This window comes from Chinchilla lanigera, unplaced genomic scaffold (assembly GCF_000276665.1).
Source record: "Chinchilla lanigera isolate Chin_1 unplaced genomic scaffold, ChiLan1.0 scaffold00015, whole genome shotgun sequence".
NCBI classification, from domain to species: Eukaryota; Metazoa; Chordata; class Mammalia; order Rodentia; family Chinchillidae; genus Chinchilla; species Chinchilla lanigera.
In genome coordinates, this window is record NW_004955416.1 from 10,073,983 (window position 1) to 10,092,805 (window position 18,823).

At 45.8% G+C, this 18,823-nt stretch overlaps 1 protein-coding gene across 12 annotated transcripts in view; it reads right to left on the reverse strand.

The window, feature by feature from the left end:
• Nucleotides 1–256: 256 nt before the first annotated feature.
• Nucleotides 257–18,823, reverse strand: part of Ppip5k1 (diphosphoinositol pentakisphosphate kinase 1) — a 39,030-nt gene continuing 20,463 nt past the window's right edge. For 6 of the 12 annotated variants that reach the window (XM_005381392.2, XM_013512453.1, XM_005381393.2 and 3 more), the window contains 5 exons: nucleotides 16,643–16,768; nucleotides 15,905–15,967; nucleotides 10,121–10,258; nucleotides 5,049–5,162; nucleotides 257–2,141 (listed from right to left, as the gene is read on the reverse strand). In XM_005381392.2, the coding sequence (XP_005381449.1) occupies nucleotides 1,279–2,141; nucleotides 5,049–5,162; nucleotides 10,121–10,258; nucleotides 15,905–15,967; nucleotides 16,643–16,768 (1,304 nt within the window). In that variant the 3' untranslated portion in view covers nucleotides 257–1,278. Of the gene's footprint in view, nucleotides 2,142–5,048; nucleotides 5,163–10,120; nucleotides 10,259–11,657; nucleotides 11,841–15,904; nucleotides 15,968–16,642; nucleotides 16,769–18,823 lie in introns of all 12 variants that reach the window. The other 6 variants (XM_013512455.1, XM_013512451.1, XM_013512456.1 and 3 more) reach the window with 4 other exon arrangements.

An 18,823-nucleotide genomic window follows, 5' to 3' on the forward strand; every position in this document is an offset into this window, starting at 1 on the left:
AGGTGCCTGCTGGTGCTTCACAGGGCTTAAATTTCTTTCCACCCCAACTACGCCACATTCTACTTATTAAAGACATTTGGAATGGTGGACTGACTGCTGCAGGGATCTTCTGGGACGCCGGATCTCTGTAGTGTTATATCCCATTTCTGCTCAACTATGATGGCTTCCTACTGATTCAGATTTAGTTGCAGATACAATGGAGTCACCATCATATTCATTCTTAAATTCACAAGAACATCATCACTACCACCACCACTCTGATTGTTTCATATTTATTGAGCACTCAAAATGTTCCGGCCCCCAACTCTAATGACTGTATTACCCCTTCTACCTACCCCCACTCCTATCCCCAGATCTTTGGGAAAAGCTTCAGAATCACATCTGGGTCCTAAAGACGCATGATATGAAACAAACTTCTTGGGGACTCTGGAGTGTTTGGTCTTTGGCCAGTCTGTGCCTTGTCCCTGGCAAACTACGGAAATATATATATTCTAGTCTTCATAATATTGATCTCTGCTAATCTCTTAAAATAGAACCTGATTCTGTCTACGACAGTATCTCCTAGGCCCAAAAGCCCCACAGCAAAGAGGGCCCAGCTTCAGAGCATGGCCAGGACTCCCCAGAGCATAGTCAGGAGTCACTCTGAAGCTGCTCAGCAAACTACTGACTACTTTTCCCTAGAGCACTTGCTCAGAGGAGCAGGACTGGGGCGCAGGGGCACCTGGAGAAACACCCGTAAGCTCAGTCTAAGAGTAGTGGCTATGACAGACATTTGTCTGGGAAGGGAACTGTTTTCCAGACATTTCAGATGGCCATCTTGGCTCTGCCTGAGGAGTACTAGTAAAGACCACAGTCTCCCTGACCCTGGCATACATGATTTAAAGGGTACCTTGAGATGTGGTGGATATTTTCCTGTATAAAGACCCTGCAGTCCCCTTTCATACTTGCTGGCCTCTACTGGCCCCTTGCTGGTCTTTAGCAGTTAAGTGCCATTTCCTTTAACAATCTGGAATTTCCTGTGGTGCTCAGAGTAGGTTAGGTAATGACAGATCAGCTATCCTAAGAAAATCCCATTCCAGTAGAATGGCTAAGCAAGGAGCCAAAGGTTGTTTTGCACATGAAACTAACCTTTGCCACATGCAGCCCTGGCACAAGTTGTGCTTCATGCCAAGAGGCCTGCTTTCTCAGACACCTCTATGGAGGGGCACTCCTCTCTCTGGCTGATGAGAGCCAACAGAAAAGGCTGCTGGCACAAATGGCTGGTGCAGTGAGACACCACTAGTAAGAAAATGGTTGATTACATGTTGCTGGTGAAAGGGGTGAGTGCTGGTCATGGGCTGGAGACTGGCTTTGAGGGTTTGGGTCACTTTGCAGATACAGGGCTTGGGGAACATCCTCTCTAGGCAGCTGATGGATCACCTCAGGGACCACCCGAGACTGCTGACTAATCTCCTCGGGGACTTCCTGGGCCTCCAAATCAATCTTGCCAAGGAGCTCTTGGGATGGTTTATTAACCTCAAGGATGTCTCGAGGTGACAGACTGACCGCAGAAACCTCTTGGGCCAACCTGCCAACCTCTACAGAGAACTCCCGGCATGGCTGGCTATACTCTTTAGGGATTTCTTGGTTTGGCCTGTCAACTTCTACAAGGGTTTCCTGGACCAGGCCCCTAACCCCTACAGGGAGCCCGTGGACCAGCCTGCCGGTCTCCGCAGGGACCCCCTGGCTTGGCTGGCTGACTTCCTCAGGGTTCTCCCGGCAAAGCTGCCAAATTTCCTCAGAGGCTTCCTGGCACAGTTGGCTGGCCTTCTGGCATGGCTGGCATGTATGGTTAACAGAGTCATGGCTCTTCTGGCATGACTGGCTGACCTCAGAAATCTCCTGGCCTCCCGGCTTGCTGGTTTCCACAGGTGACTCCTGTGGGGGTTGGTTTGGTTCAAAAGGCTCTTGCTGCCCTCCTATGGGGAGCTCTTGTGTTCTATTTCTGGGGGCCTCCTGGAGCAGCTCAAGTCCTTGGCTCTCTTCCGTCACATGTGTACGTAGGGAGGGTTGGTCACTGAAGCCAAAATGGGAGTTGCTATCCACAGCAGTGGGGGAGGAAGGACCAGCACTGGACACAGTACTGGAAGGGCCACTGCTATCTGTAAAGCAAAATCAAGAGACCAAGTCAGGCAAACTGGAAGAGTTCGCTTTACCCTACACATAGAGTTCAAATGCTAGAATGGATGGTCTGTGGCGCTCATGTGTTGGGGAGAGAGGGTCTGAATGCTTCCTAAGTTTGGCAGAGACTCCTAAGGTTGCCCAGCTCAGGAACTGTGACCCTGGTCTACAAGAATAGAATTAAGGCTCATCTAAGACTTCAGGAGAGTAGTGAGACCCACTTCATTTGGTTAATTCATAAATATACCTCTAGCCTGACTCCAAACTCCCATGCCTTCTCATTCCTACTTCATATGCGTATAAACACTTTAGTCCAGTGGTTCATTATTAGGTTATATATAAAAACTGTGTGGGCTGGGGATGTAGCTCAGTGGTATAAGTGCTTGCCTGGCAAACCTGAGGTCATGAGTTCAATTCCAAAAAAAAAAAAAAAAAAAAAACCAACTGTGAAAAAAACAGTTTTTAAATCCAGATTTCCAGATTTCAGCTCCAGACATCCTAATTCTATAGGTTTATTGTAAAGGCGTGGGTGGGGAAAAGGGAGAGGAGAACAATATTATTTTGTTGAAACACTCACAGTTGAACCTGATTTATACCTTGTGTTAGAATCACTCTTAAAAGTAATCAATGTATTTCTTGGGCAGAGGAAATCTTTGCTTATATCCCAGGAGATAAGTAAGCAAGAAAATGTAGAAAAACCCTGTAAGGCAGAACAGTAGGGAGAAACAAATGGTTTGTACAAAAATGGAAGACTGACATGGAATCTGAAAGTGGCAGTTTTTTTTGTTTTGTTTTGTTTTGTTTGCATTGTTTTGTTTTGATTTTTTTGCGGTACTGGGCCTCATGCATGCTAGGTGCTCACTCCACCACTGAGCTACATCCCCACTCTTTCTTCTTTTATTTTGAGACAGGATTTGGTTAAGTTGGCCAAGTTGCTTTCAAATTTGCAATCCTCTTGTCTCAGCCTTCTGAGCAGCTGAAATTACAGGGAAGCACCACTGTGCCCGGCTGGCAGAAGTTCTTAGCCTTTCTGGGAGTTGCTGCCCCCTCTGAGGCATCAGTGAAAGTCATGAATTATCTTCCAGGAAGGGTTTATGTATGAAACGGTTCACATTCATCTTCACATATGATCACTGGAGCTCACAGACTTCTCTGAAGCCCATCCACAGATCCAAGTTTAAAACACTAAATCTTGGGACATATAATGTTACAAAACTGTGCCTATTATACACATAGAAAACTATAAAAACTAATTTCCCAGATTCTGTCAATAATATTATAAAGACCTTAGAGTCTTCAATTACACTGTGGGATGATCCCAAGCCCAACCTAATATTCACCATAGTATTGTAACTATGTATTAAAGCACTATGGTATCAATGATGATAGATTCAGAAACAGTAAACACCTGACTATATTGTTGTCAAAGAGAATCTGGGGAAGCTGGCAAGCCTGAGCCCACACACGCTCACTTGGTGGTGGAGTTGAAGATACAGAAGTTTCTTTTTTCGTTTTTTTTTCCGGTACCAGGAATCAAACTCACAACCTTGCGCTTGCCAGGCAGGTGCTGTGCCGCTGAGCTAAATTCCCAGCCCCAAAATACAGTAGTTATCTCTCTGCTGTGAAGGGACAGAGGAGGTCCGCTTCAGCAGAAAAAGAAGAGGAACATGGTTTGGGGGCCTGAGCCAGGTTTTAAAGCTATAGAGCCTGTTTCTGGTACAGACAGACAGACAGACAGACTCCCAAAAAGATGTTTACTAATGAAGAGCTGATACCAGACAGAAAAAAAAAAAAAGAAGCGAGGGTGTAAGCCAAGCTTTTGCCAAGTATAGAAGTGGCCTTACTATCCAGCTAGTGACCCGATTCAGGCAAATCAAAGAGGCCAGTCAGAAATAGAACAGAAGAAGATTGTCCATAAACACTCCAGGAGAGAGGACAAGGGGCACTCGCAAGGCAAATGTCGGATAATCTGAAATTCAGCAGAGGGATTCCTGGTGTCAGGGAGGAATGTTTCTTCTTCCTACAGAGTGTCCGAAGGACGAAATTCTACAACTGTTAATCCTAGCACTGAAATAGAAACCTTTCTGTCAGGCCTCTGAGTAAAAGAATGAAAGGCATGTTTGCTTTCAGTTGTTCCCTAGAGGCAGGATGATAAGGAAAGCAGTTTTCCCTTTCTGGTACCTTGGCCGTACCCCCACCTCTTATTAGCACCAGTGCTCCCCTCTCTGCAATTATCCCAAGAACTTCCTGTGGCTCCACTGTTCACACTGTCACTAAAAGGAATGTCTGCAACATTATTCCTCAGCAAGTTTCAACAACTAGCGAAAGGGGACATGCAAAACTAAGAGCAAATTCCAGCTTCCTGCTCCAAGTTGGTCTGTATATCTAGGCTGCCTCCTAATCACCTTTACCAGACAACCGTACAGCAAGACCAAAAGAGGATCTGAGGAAAGGGGCATCCCCATCCTCCTCTCCCCAAAGCTGCTCTGGGTCACTGTCTCCGAGTAGCTCTTCAGCGAGACAGGAGGCTCCACTGACAGCACGGAAGGACAATGAGCAGATGCTCCCTGTATCTTGGAAACAGGAGATGAGACTGCTTCTCAGAGTCACTCCTGGTCTGCAACCCTCGTCATTTTCTCCTCATGTGACTGGCTCCTCATCCGCCTCTCCCTCCATTCCTCTTTTTTTTTGGTCTTTTTGAGACAGGGTCTCACTATTCAGTTCAGGCTGGCCTTGAGCTCACTTTGTAGCCCAGGTTGGTCTCGAACTTGAAATGATCCTCCTGCCTCAGCCTCCCGAGTGCTGGGATTACAGGGGTGTGCCACCATGCCCGGCTTCCCTCCATTCCTCTTGATCTTTGTCTTGGCAGATACAAAAAGTCTACTTACACCATGGAGGCTTCTCAGAGCGCTGCTGGAGCTGCAGCGGGGGTGAATGAAGACCGCGGGGCGGGGAAAATGGGCCCTCGGAGGCCTGGCTGCTGCGCATAGAGTCAAAGAGGGCTGCACAGGTGCAGGGGAGAGCAGGAGAGCAAAAGGCGAGTGAAGAATCCGAGGGTCACAATGATCTCAGCAAACAGTCAAGCCAACTTCTCACTCCGGGGCTAGGAAGTAGTGTATCCTAGGGCTCCTTCACTCAAACCCTCTTTTAAACTTTATAGTATGAAAATTTTCAAACTTACTTTTAAAAAAGTAACAGAGATTAGAACAATCAATGCTCATTACTCACTTCCTAGATTTAAGACATTTTTAAAAAACAACCCTGGCATGCTCTCATTGAGCTACCTCCCTACCCTTTTATTGCCCAGGCTGGACTCAAACTTGAAGTCTTCCTGCTCCAGCCTCCTAGGCATCTGGGATCACAGGTATGAACCACCGGGGTCCCTGCTGACTTTTACTACTTGCATGTTAATTTTTTTCATTGAGATAAACCCATATAATATAAAGTGAACCATTTCAAAGTAAGTAATTCTGTAGCATTTAGTACACCCAGTGTTGTGAACCCACCACCCTTAACTAGTTCTAAAACATTTTCATTTTCCCCAAAGAAAAGCTCCAAACCTGTTAAGTCAGCTACCCATTCCATCCTACTCAGCCCTGGAAACAGCCAATCTGCCTTTTCTCTGTCTATGGATTTCCAAATTCTGGATGTTTCACATAAATGAAACCATGTAAAATGTGACTTTTTGCTTTGGGCTTCACTCACTGGGGATGTCTCTGAGGTTCATCAGACTGTAACATGAGTATTTCATTCCTTTTTATAGCTCTGTAATATTTCATTGCTTATGTATATATATCATTTTATTTATCCATTTGTGGGCATGTCAGTTGTTTCTACCTTTTGACTACTGTCAGTAGTGCTGATGTAAACCTCTGGGTGAAATAATTGTCTGAGTGCCTGTTTTCACATATTCTGTCTTTTTTTTTTTTTTTCTTTTTGTCTTTTTGAGACAAGGTCTCGCTCTGCAGTTCAGACTGGCCTTGAGCTCACTTTGTAGCCCGGGCTGGTCTCGAACTCACAACGATCCTCCTGCCTCTGCCTCCAGAGTGCTGGGATCACAGGCCTGCGCCACCACGCCCGGCTGTCTTTTTTTTTGTGGTGTCCACCTAGGGGTAGAACTGCTGGGTATTCCACATAAATGAAATCACGTAAAATGTGAACTTTGCAATTCTATGTTTAGAATTTCAATTCTAATTTCACTTTTTTTTTTTTTGAGACAGGGTCTTGCCATGTAGTTCAGACTGGCCTTGAACTCACCATGTAGCCTAGGCTGGCCTTGACCTCGTGGTAATCCTCCTGCTTCGGCCTGAGTGCTAGTATTACAGGCATGCACCACCATCCCCAGGTCTATGTTTAACTTATTGAGGAAGTATCAAAATTTTCCACAGTGGCTGCATCATTTTATATTTTCACAAGCAACAGACAAGAATTCTTTTTCTAAAGCCACCATCCTAGTGAGAATGAAGCCATCTCACTGCAGTTTATATTTGCATATCTCCACTGACTAACGAGAATGAACAACTGTTCATGGGCTTCTTGTCTGCAGAGATGTCAATTCAAGTCCTTGGCTCTTTTTTTCTTTTTTTGGTCTCATTGTACAGTTCAGGCTGGCCTTGAACTCATAGTGATCCTCTTGCCTCAGGCTTCCAAGTGCTTGGATCATAGGTGTGCACCACGATACCCAGCTTTTTTTTTTTTTTTTTTTGAGACAGGGTCTCACTATGTAGTGCAGGCTGGCCTTCAACTAACTTACTTATGTAGTGCTATGTTCATTTTTAAATTGGGTTGCTTATCTTTTTGTGCTAAGGTATTTTATTCTTGACCCTTGACAGACATATGACTTACAACTATCTCTTCCTTTTCTAGAGGTCTTTGGTTTTGCTGTTCTTTATGCTTTTGTCTAAGATCATTTGCCAAATCTAAGGTCATGAAGATTTACCTCATATCTTCAAAGAGTTTTATTGGTTTAGCTGTTATATTTAGGTCATTGATCCATTTTGAGGTTTTTTTTTTTTTCATTTTTTTTTCTGGTACCAGGAATCAAACTCACAAGCAGCCTCATGCTTGCCAGGCAGGCACTATGCCGCTGAGCTAAATCCCCAGCCCATGAGTTTTTTTTTTTTTTATGAGGTTTTGCTATGTTGCTCATGCTGGTCTCAAACTCCTCAGTTCAAGCAATTCTCCAGCCTCAGTCTCCCAACAGGAGAGTTAACTTTTTATATAGTGCTGTGGGGATTTAATTTTTTGAATATGGATAAAATGATTCCAGCATGCCAGGGATATAGCTTAGTGGCAAAGCGCCTGCTTGGCAAGCGTGAGGTTGTGAGTTTAATTCCCAGTATCAAAATAAACAAACAAACAAATGATTCTAGCACCCTTTATTAAAAAGATTATGTTTCCCTACTGAATAGTCTCAACATTCTTATAGGAAATCAACTAGCCATAAATGTAGTTTTATTCTTAGATTCTCAATTCTATTCCACTTATCTGCAGTTTTATCCTTATCACAGTACTTTTTTTTGGTGGATACAGGATCTTTACGTACATAGTTCAGGCTGGTCTCAAACTCACTATGTAGCTCAGGTTGGCCTTGAACTTGCAGCAATCCTCCTGCCTCAGCTTCCTGGCTACTAGGATTACAGGCCTGTACTACCACATTCAGCTGTACCATATTATTTTGACTACTCTAGCATTATATGATAGTACATTTTGAAATTGGGGGATGTGATTTCTCCAACATTTTTTTTTCTTTCTCAATATTCTTTTGGCTATTCAGGCCTTGCAATTTCACATGAATTTGAACATTACATTTACTATATTTATTTACTATATTTAATTAATTAATTAATTAATTAACTTATTTTTTGTCTTTTTGAGACAGGGTCTTGATATGCAGTTCAGGCTGGCCTTGAGCTGACTTTGGAGCCCAGGCTGGTCTTGAACTCACAGCAGTCCTCCTGGCTCAGCCTCCTGAGTGCTGGGATTACAGATGTGCACCACCATGCCTGGCTATATTTTATTATTATATTTTCCATTTCTGCAATTTTGTATGTCCTGCATTACACTCACAGATCACTGTGGTACTTTCTTCTTAACAATATCAAGTCTCCTAGCTGAACATGAAGTGCCTTTCCATTTATTTAGGTCTCCTTTAACTGGTGCAATATTTTATAGTTTGTTTCGTTATTGTGGTACTGGGGATTGAACCCAGGCCCTCACGCAGGCTAACCAATTACTTTACCACATCCTCAGCTCTTCTTTATTTGCTTGATGGCTTATTTTAAAGACAGGACCCCAGTAAGTTACCCAGGCTGGCCTCAAACTTGTGATTCTCCAGCCTCAGCTTCCTGAGCAGCTGGCATCACAGGTGTGCACTACTGAACCCAACTATTCTGTAGTTTTCTGTGCCCAAATCATTCAATAGCCAGGTGTGGTGGTGCACTCCTATAATCCCAGCACTATGGGATACTGAGGCAGGAGACTGTGAGTTTGAGGCAGCCTGGACAATTTAGCAATTTACAGACACCTGTCTTTGGTTTTTCGGTTTTTTCTCCGGTACCGGGAACCGAACTCACGACCTTGCGCTTGCCAGGCAGGCGCTTTTGCCGCTGAGCTAAATCCCCAGCCCCCAGACACCTGTCTTGAAGTACAATATAGAAAAGGTCTAGAAGCTAGGTATGGTGGCACATGCCAGCAGTCAGCAGGCCGAGGAGGACGGCTATGAGTTCAAGGCCAGCCCGAACTACAAAGCAAGACCTTGTCTCAAAAAAAAAGAGAAAAAGTCTGGGGATATAGCTCAGTGTGAAGGCCCTGGGTTTAATCCCTAGAACAGCAAAAAGGAATCTGATTCATATAGCATCTATATGGTGAAGTGCAGAGTCAAATTTATTTTTGTCAAGTGACTATTTAATTGGACCTATTCCACTTTTCTTTTTCCAGTACTGAGCTGGAGGTCACTGAACCGCATTCCTAGCCCACTTTTAAAAATATTTCTTTTGAGACAGTGTCTCACTGAGCTGCCTAGGCTGACCTCAAACCGGTGACTCTTCTGCCTCAGCTTTACTCTAATTTTTAAGAAGACATCTTTCACCCGGTATCTTGAAATGCTAATTTCATATCTTTCTAAATTTTTATTTCCTTGATCTGTTTATTCAGGTACCAATACTATACTGTTGTCATTGTAGACATTTTATAGAATAGTTTAAAATGGAAACAAAGAAAAAAGCTGGGATTTTTTTTTTTTTTTTGGTACTGGGAATCAAACTCATGACCTCATGCTTGCCAAGCAGGCACTTATGCCACTGAGCTATAACTACGACCCCAAAAGCTGGGGATGGTTGTGCAGGCCTATAATCCCAGCACTAAGGAGGTTGAGGCAGGGGGATCATTGTGTTTGACTAGCCTGGGCTACATAGTGAGTTCAAGGCCAACCTGAACTACATAGCAAGACCTTATCCAAAAAAACAAGAAAAACAAAAAGACAAGGCCAGGCGTAGTGGTGCACACCTGTAATCCCAACACTCAGGAGGCTGAGGCAGGACGATCGCTATGTGAGGCCACCCTGGGCTACAAAGTGAGTTCAAAGCCAGCCTGAACTGCATAGCAAGACCCTGTCTCAAAAAGACAATAAAACAAAACAAGTAGTTTAAAATGTGGTAAGACTAGTATCTTCTCATTGGTCTTAAGGATTTTCTTCGCTAACTCTGCTTATTTGTTCTTCAATGAGAATTTCAAAATTAGTTTGTATTTTTAGTGGGATCGTTTTAAGTATACAAACTACCTCAGGAAGGAGTGCATTTCTATGATGGTCAGTCAGCATATGTAGTTGACTGCACACTTTTCAAGTCTACTTTTGTGTGTGTGTGGAGTGCCTAACTATTTATTACTTTCTGCTAACTCACTGCTTTCTCAAGTTCTAGGAATCAGGGAAATGGAGGCAGAAATACAGCATTTTCCATACCTGCAGATGCCTGTGCATGGGCCTCTGTGTGGCGCTGGCAGACTCTGCTTAAGAATTCGCTCACTTGACGCAAGGAAAGAGCATTATGCAGTGTTTCCAGGGGGTATATGGTAGGCACCATGGAGCACCCTTCAAATCCTGTTGGGAAAAAAATAGGCAAAGCCATGTTATTACTGCCAGATACACCCTAATTGGCCAAGGAAGCTGAGAGTCCCTGAGAGCCATCAGGACAGTCTGTGGCTTTTAGAGTGTGGGGTATCCAAGATTTCCAGGACAGGGAACTCGCTAGAGCTCCTAGGGAAGTCCAGTTTTCTTACCCTTAGATTTCCTAAAACATCTATTTTTAATGCTTCCAGGTGAATCAAATCACCTCTCATCCTGTCTATGGAAAAACTGCAATGTCCCATGGAAAAATCAGCAGATTCCCAGGAGGGTAAGCACTAACACTGCTCTTGTACTTTCTGGGAAATGAAATAAGGATCCAGAGGTACAGGGTGAAACTGTAGATCTAACATGAAGCAGGGAGGCCATGGAGCTGGGAGGGAACAGCAGGTTTCAGGTACCATGAACAAGAAAATCAGATTAAGGAGGAGGGCATGGATTCGGAGAAGAGAGTCATGCACGTTTACAATGTGGGGAGAAAGGTGGGAGGACTTGGATGCAATCCGAGAGCATGCAGTACACATGAAGCGCAGCTGAGGAAATCACATGCATGAACAGGGTGGGGAACGGAAGTTCTTTCCTTAGTTATTTCGTTTTTCTCTTCTGCTCTACTTGCTAGGATCTCTATACTCCATCAGGAAAATGAGGCAAATCCCCTTGAAAAAAGAAGACCGATTCTCTGCTCTAGACTCAGTATTCCAGTATAGGACGGCCAGTCCTGATAAGGTCAAAGGTAAACCTAAGTGTGTCCCTTACTCTCAGGGAATACCGATAGAAAAAATGTTCTCTCTGGAGGGTCAAGATAATGATCCCAACCACTTTTTCAGGCCCCAATCTTTCCAGTGTCTCCTCTACATCTCTTTAAAGCAACCAGCATCCTGCTCACCATGGAGTAACCCCTGTAATTCAAAATGATTTTACCTGATCACCTTCTAACCTCTGGCCTTTATTTGCCTCAAGGATTTGATTAGGGCTTCTGTGCCTCAGTTTCCCCCTATAATCCAGTGGCAGGAGAGCGGAGGAGTCTCTAGCTCCTCAGAGTGGTTCGTAAAATATTCCATTCAGAAGATGGTGGTAGTAAAGGATTAGAGATAAGAACAGGTTCCAGCACAAAAGGTTACTTTATACTGATTCGAACTGGGGAATGTGTAACACTGGGGCAGTGAGAAAGAAGAACAGGAGAGGGGCGAGCAGCCAGGGCTACAGCTACCAGGCAGTCTGGCCCTGATCCCATCCAAGCAACTAAATGCAAGTCGCATAACCTTAGCACAAAAAGGAGAAAGGACCAGATGGGCTCTCCTGCCACAAGTGCAATAAGCAAAGCAATTGGTTCCAGCCAGGGCAGTGGCAGCAGCCAGCCTGCAGCAGGGGATACCGTAGAGGCACTCGGGGTCATCCTGGCCTGAGCGCAGCCAGTTCCGGAAGAGGCGCAGGTGGTAGGAGCACTGGTGCAGATGATGTGCCAGTGTGGCATCCAAGGAGACCGGCCGGCACCCTGGGCAGTCAGAGGAAAAACCGCGCAGCAACCGGACCACAGGGTGCTGGTCATCCAGCAGCTCTGGACAGGGCAGGGGGCCACAGTAGGAAGCACAGGGGTAAAGAAAGAGAAGAAGGAGAGACAATGAGGGGGCACTGACTGGCACAGCATTACTGGGAAGTGGGGGCCACGCAGATCCAAGGTGAGCTAAGAAAGAAGGTGAGATGGTCAGGGCCACTGGGCATTTCTCGCAGGCCAGAACAGTGTTGGCAACACAGGGTGAGTATAAAAGAGGGATGAAGTAGACAAGGGTTCATCACACAAGGGCCTGCCCTTCCCCCGGAGCATAACTCAGTCAGGGCTGGCAGTGCTCACATCCTCTGGACTGGGACAAGCTGGCAGTTCTGCAGCTGAGAACCTGTGCTAGGGCTCCAGAGGCCCTGATTAGGTCATTCTGAACAAACTAATTGGAGAAAGGCATTTACAAGATGGGATAGAGATGAAACCATTCAAAGTTACTCAGAGAAGTGGGTCAAGAATGGTATATTAGGTATCAAGATAAGTCTAAAGCTAAAAAGGCTCCTGAAAGCTCAGGCTAGGCCTCCGGACCACACACTAAAACAGCCCCAGACAAGGCTGGTGCCAGGCAGCTGGCACAGAGCACTAGCAGGAAACCAAGTGTAGGACTCCTTTACAATTGCACGTAAACCAGGTGTGGTGGTATACACCTATAATCCTAGCACTTGGGAGGCTGAGGCAAGACTGCTGGGAATTCCAGGCCAGCCTGGGTTACATAGTGGGTTCAAGGCCAGCCTGCATTACACACCAAGATTTTATCTATAAATAAATAAATAAACAGACCAGTGCATGTAGAAAATGAAACACTAATTTTCTAAAAATGACTAATCATCTTTACATTACTCTTGTTCTAATACACACATATTTTTTAAAGTAAACAGAAATATCAGCCTTGGGGGACACTGTGTCCTTTACAGAAGCCGAAGTGAGAGGACTGTATGTTATCTTTCCACTGCTGATGAGTCCAAATGGTGTTTTCAGCTGGTGAGTGGGAAAGCTTTGATTCTAAGTCCCTCATCATTTTGGCTGATTGGCAAACTGTGGATGCCTGGGATCAGCTGCAAAAGGCTGAAGACAGTGGAAGGCCTGTGGTAGGAAGTATAAGGGGAACAACAGGAAAGATCTCGGAGAAAAGGAATGGAGTCTACAGGCCTGATGTGAGGACAGGATGCCGTGTAGAGAAGGTAGGATCAAAGCAGCTGAGGATAACTACTCAGAACGCCCAGACCAGAACTCGTCCCACAGGGTGCTTCCACGAGAATATGGTTTTCAGCCTTACTCTGGATGTCAGGAGAGAACTTAGCTCTCTCCAGGCTAGTCTGGTGAGCACTGACTGCTTCAACAGTCACACAATTGTGTGGGTCCCTGGAAGATAATGGGCTTGATGAGTCCGTTCCGTACACTCTGACATTTGGGGCAAGGGCGAGCCACAGTCTCTATCCCACTTCATTAATTTGCTCTGGTGAGTTCAGCATACAGTTTAGTAACAGGCCACACTTATATGCTGCGTATTATCACAGGACGTGATAAAAGCTTATCAGAAAAGCGGCAAGGAAGGACTGAGGGTTGCTCTTCAATCAAAGAACGGAGGCAGCATTGCCTTGCCTCCTTCCCAAAGCCAGGTCCAATTCTCCCAGCTGCTATTTCCAAGCCAGACATCATGCAAGCAGGTGGTGGTGATGAAACAGTAGGCTGGCACACTGCTGTGAATAATCTGCCACAAGCAACTGGAGACAGAGCACTCACCCTGTAATTATTGGGTCAGTCAAGCAAGACTTTGGCCAGAGGGTAGAGCACTCCGACTGTCTTAAGGCCAAATTAACTCTAGGTGATCCTCAGCAAGAGACATTAGCTCTAAACTTCTGTTGTTGCCAGCAGTAAGATCCCAGATTCTGGCTTTTCAAGCATATCAGCCTCCAAGCTCAAGCACAAGGAAAACACAGGAGGCAGGAAGACTCCTGAGGAAGTATGCAAAGGACTGGAGGAGATCTGGAATCTGTTCTCCTGCATTATACCTGAATTGTGCAGGTCTTTCTTCCTCTCCTCCTTATGGTAAAATTAATTCTTGTTTTCTTCAGCTGGTGAGTCTGCCAACCAAGGCTTCAAGGAACTGGAGATATATAGGATCTGTCTTATGCGCTTGGGCCTTTTCCTATGGTTCCTAAGAAACTAGGAGATACGATTTAACTCTGATCTCAGGGGCCTCCGCTCCTGGTAATGGGTTATGGGCCCTCAGTTCAAGTCCCTCGCTTGCTGTTATGGGTCAAGCACGTCAGCACTATGCCACTCGGAAGGCCAGAAAGGACTGAAGCTGAATGAGTTGGTGCAACCACCTTGCTCTCAATGGGGACTTCTGCCATGGCACAAGTGGGAGCCTGAGGGTTTAGCCTGTGAAACTGAGAATCTAGGCTTGTCAGCCCAGGGAGAAACCCCAGCAGTGCCAGTGGGGACGCACAATCCAACAGCTCTAAAGTCCTGCACGTGCCACTGGCTAGGCAGCAGGAGGTGTCAGCATGAAGCCTTCTGATTGTCTTAGCTCTTAGAAGAAAATCATATCTTACAAAAGTATGTTTACCTTGAGGACGAGACACAACGCAGAGAAAAAACTAAGGATACAAAGGGTAAAATCTCAACAGGGAGTGGGCCTTGGTTCTCCTGCCATCCCCTACAAAAACTCCACAACCCCTCAGTTGTGATTCACAAGGTCATCAAACTCATCCCATTAATGTGGGCAGATCCAGTTCTTTGATATTCTTGAAACAATATGCATTTCTAATCTCCCTCAGGATCCCCAACGAACACCTCACCTCTTTACTTCCAGTTTCTCTGAGATGGCTCTGCCATAGGCAGGCTGGAGCCACATGGAAACTACATTTAAAACTTTCGGAGCCAGGCGTGGTGGCACACACCTGTAATCCCAGCAGTTGGGAGGCTGAGGCAGGAGGATCGCCACGAGTTTGAAGCCAGCCTGGGCTATACAGTGAGGTCAAGGCTAGCCTGAACTACATAGGAAGACCTTGTCTCAAAAAACAACAACAACATGAGCCAGGCGTGGTGGCTCCCAGCACTCAGGAGGCCAGGGCAGGAGGATCATCATGAGTTTGAGACCCAGCCTGGACTACAAAGTGAGCTCAAGGCCAGCCTGAACTGCATAGTGAGACCCTGTCTCAAAAAGACAAAAAAAAAAAAACAACAATAACAACAACAACAAAAACCCTTAAGGTACAGGGCTGAGTATACACAGGCCCTGGGTTCAATCCCCAATACCAAAAAAAAAAAAAAAAAAAAAAAAATTCCCAAACAAGAAGAAAAAAATCTCAAAGTTTAATGTTTTCTCAACATTACCTATTACCTCCTATTTCCCTATTACCTATTACCTCCTACTCCTTTCTCTTTCTTTTATCCCACAGCGATTCGGGCTGTTTCCTAAGCCCAGGCACTAGGTTAGTAGTAACATAAAGCAGATGTCAGGAGCACGAGTGCCACACAAATTACACACAACAGCCGGAGACAGGAGTGTGGAGATGGGAACTATACGCTGTATTCCTGGTAAGCAGGGGCCACAGTGGGGATGGCAGCACTGCTCCAGCACAGGAACAAACTAGTCATCTGCCCCACCAAACGAGTTGGAGGAAAAAAACAGGAAGATGAAAATTATGTATGCTGAGGAGTAGGGGGAGAAAAGAGAAGCGACTGGCCCAATCTAGGCAATACTATTCTCTCAGAAGAGGAACCATTACCACATCTGCGCATGGCCCGGCAGTCACATGACAGGAGAGGGAGTGACTTATCAATCTGGGGTGGTGATGCTGACACAGAGGACATGATGGTCAGGACAGTGATATGGAAGAAAGACCCTGCGCTGCCACGGGGAGAGGCTGCAGGCACGCCGCAGGTGGTCATAAGGGAAAGGTCCCAGCAAGGACACTTAGTGATGAGCTCATCTGGAGACAGCAGGGTGTCAACACAGTGGAAGGAGAGGCAGAGTCAGTGTCAGAACTCAGCGGTTAAGTGTCTGGAGGTGACAATGGTGAGGAGGGATGATGTTGAGTCAAAAGCAAACGTACCGTTAGTCGGATGCTTTGCAAACGACACAGAAAATCGTTTTACGGCCGGGACAAACAAGAGCTCTGGGGAGAAAAGACATCATGGGGATTATACCCACCCTGTGCCCCCCTTCTGCGTTGGAATTTGCCCATAGTACACTCTTTAGTTAGTGACACGACCTGATCCCATCCCCGCCCCTCAAACACCTGACTGCCACAGCCTTTTCCTCTGGTGCAATCTCTCAGCAGCCTGCACCATGTCTACCATCGTGTGGCCCCGTAAACACTGATTTCACCACTACGCCCTCCTGCCGGGCATCTGTAAGTAAAATGTGCGTGACCACCTTCTTCCCTCTTCGCAGTCTCTTGCGGTATCATTTCTGCTACCTGAGCTGAGCAACTTCCCCTAAGCTTGATTTCCTGGATTTCAATCAAGGTTCCACAGCATTTCTGTTGACCACGCATCATTCTCTTGATCCACCCCTACAGGCCAGAATCCGGGAAAGCATACAAACCGAGGCAGCAAGGCTGTATGTGGGAGATTATGAAGGGATAAGCGTAAGTAAATAGTATTCGTATGGTGAGAGGGATGCAAATGGAAGGGTGCAAAGGGTCCTGGTTCTCCCATCTATTACTGATGAAGAAAACTTGTTATGAGGCCATTGTCAGTACCACCTTAAGCATGAATGGCTCTGGAGCTGTGTCCTTGCTAGGGGACAGGTGAAAAAAGGAGCTGCCCCCCAAAACCCACCCACATACCATCTCGGTGCTTCAGACTGGCAGGCGAGAGCTTTTTGCCATGGCTGCGGGCGTAGTCCTGAAGATTCGGGGCGCTGGAGGAGCCGCCCAGCACCGTGGTGCTGAACAGCCCTGTGCACTGCGAGCCTGCAAGGCCAGGAGCACATTAGTAGCCACGCCAAGCTGCACACAGACGTCCACACCACACAGGACAGCACTGAGACACACACAGCCAACCAGCGCCACTGCCACGCGCCACTCCACATAACCACGAGTGTTCACTGCTGTCCACAGCCACAGTGGGCAAGCACAGTGGGGACTGTCCTGAAGATCTACATGGCGGAGACAGCAGGCCACTCCAAATACAGGGTTAGTCATATTAAGGGATTCAAAGCTACTGAAAGAGATAGACTGTGCTCCTCGGGTGGCTCTCAGAAATGCTAGAAGAACAGGCAGATCACTCTAGCTCTCCCTAGGTTTAATTCAGTGCCATTTACCCTGGATAGGGGATTTGAGAAATGCAAAAACCTAGTTGCTTGTAGGTTTCTTTTTTTTTCCTTTGGGCAGGGGATATCAGGACTCAAACTCAGGACCTTGCACTTGCCAGACAGGCCCTTGTGCCACTGTACTATATCCCCAGCCTTCCTTGTAGGTTTAAAAGGGAAAGGCTTGTTTTGCTCATTTGTTTGTTAGTTTGTTGACAGGGTCTAGCTTTGTAGTCCAGACTGGCTTTGACCTTGCAAATCCTCCTGCCTCAGCCTCCCTAGTGCTCAGATTACATGTGTGTACCACCATGCCTGGCCTAGGAAAAACTTCAATTGAAGCTTAGAGACTGAATTTTGAGCACTCAGCTGCCACCATTCCAATTCTGTTTTTCATTCAATATCCCCGCCCATGAGGCTTTTTTACCTTTCCCAAGAATGAAAATATGAGACATGTTGAATTTCTAAAGCTGGGAGGGACTCAGGGACCATCCATTTCAACTTCCTTATATTAGAAATGAAGAAGATAAAAAAAAATTCACAGAATATGTTAGGCGCTAAGGTGAACTAGAATCCAGGTCTCTTTACTCTGAGGACCAACTGTCTTCAACTGAAAAAGAAATATTTTTTTCCTCCTGGAGGAAACAGTAATTTTATTTTATTTTATTATTTTATTGAGACAGTGTCTCACTATGTAGTTGAGGCTGGCCTTGAGTAACTCAGGCTGGCCTTGAACTCACAGTGATCTTCCTGCCTCAGCTTCCCGGGGGCTGGAATTACAGATGTGCACCACCTACCACACCAGGAAACAACCTAATTTCTAAAGTCAACAAACTGGAAGGCATGTGAAAGGCAGTTGACTATGTGGAGCATGCCTGTTATGTGTTGAGCACCTTCTGAGAAGGAAAGCAGGAAAGAACAAAAAAGCATGTTCTTCTACTCTTAAATTCATTGTCTTGTAGGTCCTATTATGAACTAAACCAGAGGCCCACGTACACAAGTGCACAGAAAGCAAAGAGAAATGTATTGGCAATCAGGAGTAAATAAAATTTGAAGAATCTCTGAAGAGAATAAGTCAGGTCAGTCACGGTCCCCAGTGTGAGATCTAGAGTAGAGCTGGAATTCCATGGCACCTTCTACTTTGGCTCACAAGGATGCCATGGTCAGGAAAGGGCAACACTGACACCTGGGTTTTGGGGATTTGCCCCTCGACCTCCAAATCCATCTCAGCCAAGACTCTAGGTTTGGCTGAGGTCTTAACAGTCATGGGGAGATAGATAGAGAGGATGCCAGTTCCTCCTGATTCTACAAAGACCATGTTTTCAAGTGTCCCACAGAAACCAGAAAGCTGAGGTGGCCAATGAGTTCTACCCTGAGATTCAGGACTTCTCTATTCGGCAACTTTCCCTACCTTTCATGCTCACACAGGCTCTAGAAATGGGCTGCAGAGAGTAATATGGTTGCTAAATAGATCTGCTTTTCTTCAGAGAAGCTAAAACTAACTGGCTGCATCCCAGACTACCTGGGCTTTGTCCTACATCCACTTCCTGCACTGAGTCACTCCCTGGTGTGGTCATGCCAGCCCAGCCCTGCCCAGGCCTTAGCTCATCTCAGAGGGTGATCTCACTTTACCACGCCATCTGTCAACCAGGTCTGTGTCCACACCACTCCGCTTGCTTCTCCCTCTGTCTTTCCTTTTCTTTTTGTTTTTCTCTTTCTT